Genomic DNA, 8,052 nt, shown 5'->3' with positions numbered 1-8,052 from the left:
GCTTTCTCTTCTTGTCTCGTTAGATAACATTTTATTTAACTTGTATTATAAACATGAAATATAAAATGTACGTGTGGATCAGGTGCCTTCAGTCAGTTTACCTTGTGGTGTGGAGCCTAACTATGTGTATTGTGTATGAAGACACTGGGTGGAGCGATAAGCAGGTAAATATTTACCCAAGCTGCAGCCGAGCCGAGGTGGAGCAGGATGAGGTCCGGCTCCTGAGCTTTCTTGTTCCTCCTTAGCCTGAGAATCTTTAATGGAGAGATTAATGAAGTCTCTGTGTGGACCATGGATTTCCTGAAGCTGTGCTTGTTTGTCTGTCATCTGTTTTGCCTTGGTGCGCAGGTAGGAAGCCGGTTTCACTTCTTCTTACACCATTAGCAGCTTTGTGGGAGTGTCGGTGCGACTGCATGTGTGACTTCTGTCCAAAGGTCGTCTGGGCTGTAGACGAGGTGGCTCTCCTGAATCCTCCAGAGGAGACTGTACCGGACCACGCTCTGGAGATCCTCTACTCCTGTGATGAACCTGCCACTGTGCAGCTGGACTGTATCGTCTCCTTTGACACCGGCATCACTTCCACACACCGGCTCAGACAGTGGCGCTGCCTCCCGGGTGACCCCAGAACGAGGAGCGTGGAGCTGAACCTGCCCGACTGGCTGGTGTACCAAGCTGATGGGACTGTGACAGATTCCCAGTGGGTGCTGAGCTGCTTCCTCCGAGCCTCTCTCAGACACGATGGATCTGAAGACACCGAGGACGAGTTGGACGCAGCCCAGGATGTCACGATGCTGCAGCCTAAGGCCTATTTCAGACGACCCTTCAAACGGCATCAGCTCTGTTTCCCCTGGAGCTCAGAAATACTGAAATTGACGCACCAGTTTTTAAATAAACAATGTCCCATAGAGGAAGGTAAGCTGGAATCTGCTCAGGCTGAATTGACGAATGCATTTTGAATAAGAAATGGTTCTAGAGGAGCTTTAAATAAATATATACGTATAAATTTCTCGTTCAAGATCTATGAAACAAAACAAAACAAACACCCTCACCATTTCTGGGAACAACAGATTTACCCCTTTGTCCGGATCCAGGCCAAAATGAAATTTCTTCTTTCTTGGCCCAGTGACAAGCCTGTAGCCTTAATGCATAATCCTCCTGAGAATAAACCCTGATGTACAGGGGCGAAAAAATGACGTCAATGTGGAAGGTAATCGACACTACGTAGATTAATGGCCCGGTCACAGATAAGCAAAGGTAATACAGAGCGAACCTTCACCTAGGGTTCACTTCCAATCTGTGTGAGCAAGTGGGGGGGTGATTAAAAGACTCGTTTCACATGGAGTTCAACTTCAGTGAACTTTAACCCACGATATTTGCTTAAATTAGCGTACGTACGTAAGATTATTTGTCTGTTTTTAGAAACTAGCTATGGAATGAATCATCTTCACCTGTAGTTTTTCCAAACCTAAATCAACTTCTCTTCATGTCTGTGCAGAAACGGTGACATTGCTGTCCTCAATTTTTGCGTCAACCGGAGAAAACTTTGGTATCACCAAGACTCTGGAGCCGTACGGCAGCGAGGTCCTGGAGCATTTCCGGGTCAAAGCAGTCTCCTTCCCCTGGTGAGAAGGTCCCACCAGGAGCTGATGGTCCAATGGTCAATCTCAAGACTTTAGTAACTTTTACTTGATGTCTTTTCTTGCAGGTGTTTGTTCTCCATCTGGATATTTGTGAGCAGACGCTGCCAGGGGGCGCTGTGCAGCATCTTCCATCACATCAACTCTGAGGATAACTACATCTCTCCTTCGCTTTTCCTCACACACTCAGGTTCAGTTTTTTTCTGTCTTATATCCTCTCAGATCTGCCCACTGGATAGTTCACAGAAAAATGAAAATTCACTCATTTTCTACTCACCACTACGCCGATGGAGGGCAGGTTTTTTTGGGGAGTTTCAGGGGTAAACAGCTGTTTCATCCAAACCCAATACAATTGTGGCTTCAGATGTAAGGAAACAACAGAAAAAAAACACAGCATGCGTCCACACTGCTCCTGTGGTGTCATCCAAGTGCCCGGCAGACCCGACATTCAAATCCGACTTGAAATGGCTTCATTTACACCAGGCTGTCAGCCTTAAAACTGTTCCAGAGGATAACAGAGGACTTATGAGTTAAAATATGGTGTAAATGACTTTGTTTCAAGATGAATTTGAATGTCAGGGATTCCAGAAATTTGGATGACACAACACGAGCAGTATGGAGACATGTTGTGTATGTTTTTCTGTTTTATTACATCTTAAGCTTTGGTCCCCAGCTACTTCAACTCTTTTGGGTTCTGCTGCAACCCTGTTTACCTCTAACACTCCAAAAGTGTATTTTCCGGTGAACCATCCCTCTACCATGCGTGTCTCCCCTGTGCAGGCCAGCTTCACATGCAGATGAACGGAGGGTCCGAGGAGTCCTCTGCCTTCCTCGCTAACTTCAAAGTGCCTTTACATGAGTGGTGCCGAATCAGTGTGAGGCTGCAGGGTAGAAGAGTGAGTCGCCTTTAATTGACAAATGATATTAATACAGCGTGTAAATAACGGTAATGATTAAGAATAAAGGCATTTCCCTGTCTGTCAGGTGATCCTCTCCATGGTCTGTGTGGAGAAGGAGCAGAGAACGGTTCAATCTGCAGAACATGTGTGAGTCTACTTGTCACTGAGTGATTGAGCTGTGTTGACAACAGGAATAAAACATGTTCCCCGTGTGTCCTGCAGGCTGAGTCATGATATCAGGCTGGATGACACCGAGGGATACTTTGTGATCGGAGGAGGGAATCATGTCAAAGGTGTGGAAGGGTATTTCGGACCGATGGTTTACTACCGCAACCGATTCCCACCTCAAGGCCCGGTAATGCTCCGCAGCCGCCCCACAGGTATGACCCACTGTTCCCTGCTCCTGGGTCTGATGAGTTCTCTCCTCTGCAGACGGGTGCTGTGGTTCCAGATGTTATCCAGGACCTGGATCTCACAGGGTGGCTGCAGACATGCAAGGAGTTTCGTTTCGAGGTGAAGGTGAAAATCCGTGGCTATGCTCTGAAGGCCCAGCAGATAGAATCAGGTAGTGCGCTTATATATCCACTAGATGGTGCTAACATATCTCCAGCTGAGCCCTGCAGGAAAACAAAGGGGACTGACTGTGCTGTGCTGGTTTTTGCAGAGGCCTGTTTTGATGCTTTCCATAAGTGGCTGATAAAGGACAATCTGCCACTGAATCCCCAGTGTGAGCCGTGGGAGAGAAGTGTCCCTCGCAGGAGACAAGCTGCAAAACTGTCCAAGTTGTTTGCTTTAAAACACGGTAAGTGATTCACTGCACCAAATGAATGTGGTTACTGCCAAATATCCAGATGTGGAAGTACCAGAGTACAAAACACGCCACAGCAACATATTTATCTCACAGCTGCAGTTAGTTATCACATTACCAACATGATAAATCTGCATCAACATTAACACTGAAATACAAAGTTTATAACTTTGACACTTGTGTATTTTTTTTTATTTTTAATCATTTGTATTTTCTCATCACCTAAATATCAATTTTTTTGCATAATTTATCCTTAAGTAGCTTTAAGAATATTACTGTTCCTTCTCAATATTCTCTCTCAGCTTGATCCAGCTCCAAATGGAAGCTGTTTGATGTTTGCACTAAATTAAAAGGTCAATCTGCTAAAATAGAAAAAATGTTTAGTCATCATTTAAGTCACATTTTCACTCTTTGGCAACTTTGCATTCTCCTGTAAAAATTCTAATAAGATCTGTGGACTAAAGCAGAGTTCGTCTCCACAGCCTGATCTTGTATTAACTGACCCACTCGTGCAGGGTTGCTCTGCTCATCATTCCCTGATGCTATCCTCTGTGGTGTTTATCATGCAACCACTGAAATCTGTCTGATCGCTGCCTCGCAGGAGGAAGGAGGGTGAGCTCGGCAGCTGTGGGCCGAGCGCTCTACTCCTTATCACTTCAGAAGCTGGGCCGAGCCAGCAGCAGAGCAGTGGTCAGCACTGTCCTGCCCCTGCTGCTCCAAGCCGGCTGCCTGGCTGATAACAGAGCTCTGCGCATGGCGTCCGTGCTCTACAGCAGCGGCCTGGGCGTCGAGAAGCAGCTCTCCAAGGTGTGTGTGTGTGTGTGTGTCTGCCTCTGGATCAGATGTAGTTACAAACAAGCCTGTGGTGACAGTGTCCAGTTCTCAATGTTGCTTCGTGCTCCTGTGTTTTGGTGCAGGCTTGGCTCCTCGCCCTGCTGGCCGCTCAGAGGGATGATCGATTAGCACTGCTGCAGCTCGGCCACCGGCACCACCGGGGGCTCCACGGCCTCCCCACAGACCCCGACCTGGCCTATGCATATTATGCCAACATCGCGGAGCAGACGACTCAAGATAATCTGAAATCCACACCAGAGCAGGTCCTTTGGAGCATTTATAACAAGACTGATTTTGCATATGTCATACGAATATATTCCTTTATTAACAGGAGTCAGAATTAACCTTTACTTGCACAATAAGCACTGCAATGATTGAAATATAGCTCTTTTGAGTATATTCTGTTGTTTCAGACATATACCTGTAATTGTACGGCAGAGGCCAGAGGAAAAAGCTCATATACCTACAGCACAAATATGAGCTTTTTCATTTTATGAACCTGTGGGTTTATTACAGCATATGAGCTACTATGTGATATGGTAATGCTGCCCTTATTGTATAGTTATCAGATTTCTATCATGAATAAGTTTACTTTTGCTTTCCATATAAAAACAGATGGCAGAAAGATAAGTGTGGTGTTATTACAGATTTCAAACGCGAGCTCTGTTTCATTCAAAGCTCAGAGCAACAGTTCTGGACTGTTTGTTTTAGGAGGGACAGGAACAAGAGGAAATTAAATTTGTTTGTATTTACTCTTTCTTTCTTTTCCTTCAGACGTTTGTTGAGGCTGTTTACTTGAACAACGATGAGCTGTTGAGTCTCCAGACCAACGAAAACCATCATATCTTCCAGTGGCTGAAACTGCAGGCACGCAGGGGAGCGTCTGAAGCCGAGGTGCCCGGAGACAGAAAACACAAAAGTGGTTATTCTATCATGCAACTTTTCAAAAATTGATCAAGCACCTGTCTTGCAGCAATCCCTTGCCCGCATGCTGTTCTGGGGTCAGCAGGGAGTGACTCCGGACATCCAGCAGGCTGTGAGACACTACGAAAGAGGAGCTGTGCGGGGGGGGGACCCGGAGGCGCTGTATGACTATGGCATCGTCCTGCTGCAGGTCAGACTCACAGCTCTCTGGTCCTTCTGACTGTTGTGTTATGTTTGTGTTTTATCTGACTTTAGCTGGTGCGGATGTTTCTCTGCAGGGTCACGGCGTTGAGAAGGACGTTCCCAAAGCTGTCACGTTCCTCAAGAAAGCAATGGACAAGGTTCTGTTTGGTTAAATATCAGAATCACAACTCTGGTCGGTTCTGCTTTCTCTTGCAAAAAAGAACGTTCATGACTCGCCCCTCGTCCCACAGGGTTTTGTCCCTGCGATCAACGCCCTGGCCTGGTACCACGAGCAGTTTGAACACGACTACACTCGAGCTGTGCAGCTGTGGGAACAAGCCGACCTCCTCGGGAGTCCAGACGCTGCTTTGAATCTGGGTGTCATGCACTCTGAGGGTCTTTACCCGGGAAAACCTGAGAACCAGGTGAGGTCAACCGTAAACACAAACCTCATACACCAAAACATTGAAGTTGAAAAAATTATCAAAGCCTCGTTTCTCCCACAGTTCATGGCGTATAAGTACTATCTGAAGTCTGCAGAGAGGGGCCACATCCGGGGGGCCCTTCTCCTCGCAGACGCCTGGACCACCGGGCTGCCCGGCTTCGTCAGCAGACGTCCAGCAGACGCCGTCTTGTTAGCTCCTCGTCCTCTTTACTTATCTCACCTCACATGTTTTGATATTTCATTTGTTAAAGACTGAGTTGTCTTTTCCACCTTCCTGCAGGATGGTGAAGTGGGCAGCTGAGAAAAACGGACACCTGGGCAGTGTCCTGAGGAAAGCCTTGGATTCCTATCTCAGGGGCGACATGTAAATGGGTTCTCTCTCCACACGGTGCTGTGATCCTTCACCTGTTCACAGTCACAGCAAATTAATATTTAAATCTTTCCAACAGGTTCATCTCACTGTTACATTACATGATGGCTGCTGAGTGTGGCTATGCGGCTGCTGAATTCAACATGGCCTATCTCTGCGAACAGAATGCAGTGAGTTATCATCTTAGCTCGAGTGTCACGGCCTCGTCATTGTTTGATTCCCTCTACAGAAACTGTTTTTCTGCTCCTTACGTCAACAGGGACGTTTTCTGGAGCCGGCCTTTGCATCGCAGTGCATGTGGAGATATTACAACCTCACAATCCAAAGTCAAAATCCTGACAATTATGGTAAACCCTTCGGCTTTTGAATCTTACACATTTGCAGCCTCGTGTACAAACATACAAGGATTTATTTGACCTGCGTCTCTCCAGCTCTGATCAGGATGGGCGACCTGTTGTACGCCGGGCGGCTCGACAGGCACAAAGATTTGTCTTCGGCGGCGGAGATGTACAAACGTGCAGCACTGAGGAACGAGCCACAGGTCTGCCTCCTCCAGATCAATGCTCCTGCAGTGTGTATATGTGTTTTTTCTTTTTAAAGCCATGTGTGTACTGTTCTTCTGCAGGGATGGTACAACCTTGGCCTTCTCTCTGAGGAGGGCTACAGGCTGCCGCTGTCAGTATTGACTGAGCTGGGCCTTTCAGAGCTGTACCTGGCAGATCGCAGTCTGCTTCTGAGTGCTTTATACAAAAGGTGAGTTGAATTGGTGAGTGCACTTGCTTTGAGAAAAGTGCTGTTAACTTGAACCTTTGAAAGTATAAAACGATATATTCTTCCCAAAGATGCACAGACTCGGAGGACACAGATTCCTACTTGCCTTGCAGTCTCGCCCTCCTCAATGTTCATCTTCAAATGTTTCAGAGGGATTATAGTGCTGCTATTAAGGTCAGAGTGATGGATTGAATTTACAGTTATAGCCACTGGATATTTAGAAAATGTGTTAAGTCATTAAAAACCTATATTGAAGTGAGATGTGGGGTTAAAATCCCAAGTATTCAAGCTTTAATGCAAAAATACTCTTAGTTCCTGCCTTCAGAGTTTTGCCTGAGTAAAAGTAGAAGTACTGACAGCTGAAGTAGGCCTAAATGTACTTGAAAATTACTAATTTGACATTGTGGTCATGTTGTCTCCCACAGCTCTCCGCTGCTGCTGCTGTGGTTGCAGCTCCTACGATATTGGTCCTCACCCTCGGTGTGTTCCGGAGACGTGTCCTGTCTCAGCAAGAGGCGTGACTCTCAACACGTCTAACAACAAAGTCAAACCAACAGCGCAGACATATTTATAGTTTACATACTGTAGTTTAACTGGGGGAACACCACAAAGAGGAACTGTGATTATTATCTCAATGAATTCTGATTGTTTTTATACAATGTCTGATGTGTGTTTGTGTTGTTAAAAGAAAGTACGGACTGTAAGTTGATGTGAGTGAACAATAAAGAGCCTGATGAAGAGCCAGTAGGTCACAGAGGCTGTTCTTGGACGTCCTCGTGTCTCTCAGTGTAATGATTCCCTCGTCCGGTGGCAGTCTGTGGATAACTTACAGAATGTCAGCTAATGAATATACAGCTGACACCAATGTTCACCTGCTCACTCAAACAAGAGTGGAACAGGTCATCTGAACAAAGTGTTCCAAAGTGAATCCCTAATTAAAATATATATATATTTATATATTTGGGTCTTTATAAACTTAAATCTGGTTATTTGGGTCTCCCACTGTTTAAAATCACTCATCCAAAAACTACTAACAACAACTTGAGATGCCAACACTTTGACTTTCTTTGATCCGATGGTTAAAGTCAAATGTCAATACATCAATCTCAGATTTGTTTTCTCCCTATAAACCGCATCTGTATCATTAGAAGACTCTTATATACATTTTTGATAGACAAACC

The 8,052-nt window shown here is 45.7% G+C and overlaps 1 protein-coding gene across 1 annotated transcript; it reads left to right on the top strand.

The window, feature by feature from the left end:
• The first annotated feature begins 207 nt into the window (after positions 1–207).
• si:dkey-24p1.6 (protein sel-1 homolog 3) lies at positions 208–7,615 on the top strand. The gene is made up of 23 exons (XM_062385405.1): positions 208–348; positions 435–912; positions 1,496–1,622; positions 1,706–1,827; positions 2,418–2,533; positions 2,622–2,683; positions 2,759–2,891; positions 2,969–3,101; positions 3,201–3,338; positions 3,946–4,151; positions 4,262–4,441; positions 4,953–5,072; positions 5,152–5,292; positions 5,381–5,443; positions 5,537–5,710; positions 5,792–5,919; positions 6,011–6,094; positions 6,180–6,270; positions 6,360–6,447; positions 6,532–6,641; positions 6,726–6,853; positions 6,943–7,045; positions 7,297–7,615. Exons 1-23 carry the CDS (start codon positions 292–294, stop codon positions 7,390–7,392), a joined length of 3,078 nt encoding a protein of 1,025 aa, XP_062241389.1. The 5' UTR covers positions 208–291; the 3' UTR covers positions 7,393–7,615.
• Positions 7,616–8,052: the final 437 nt, after the last annotated feature.

This window comes from Platichthys flesus, chromosome 4, assembly GCF_949316205.1.
Source record: "Platichthys flesus chromosome 4, fPlaFle2.1, whole genome shotgun sequence".
NCBI lineage: Eukaryota > Metazoa > Chordata > Actinopteri > Pleuronectiformes > Pleuronectidae > Platichthys > Platichthys flesus.
Note: the sequence above shows the minus strand (reverse complement) of the source record. Positions and strands in the feature narration are given on the sequence as shown.

Coding starts and splice junctions, on each gene's coding strand:
- si:dkey-24p1.6 (XM_062385405.1), top strand. CDS start 292: ATGGATTTCCTGAAGCTGTGCTTGTTTGTCTGTCATCTGTTTTGCCTT. Junction 2,684..2,758: donor GTTCAATCTGCAGAACATGT/GTGAGTCTACTT, acceptor TGTGTCCTGCAG/GCTGAGTCATGATATCAGGC. Junction 3,102..3,200: donor GGCCCAGCAGATAGAATCAG/GTAGTGCGCTTA, acceptor TGGTTTTTGCAG/AGGCCTGTTTTGATGCTTTC.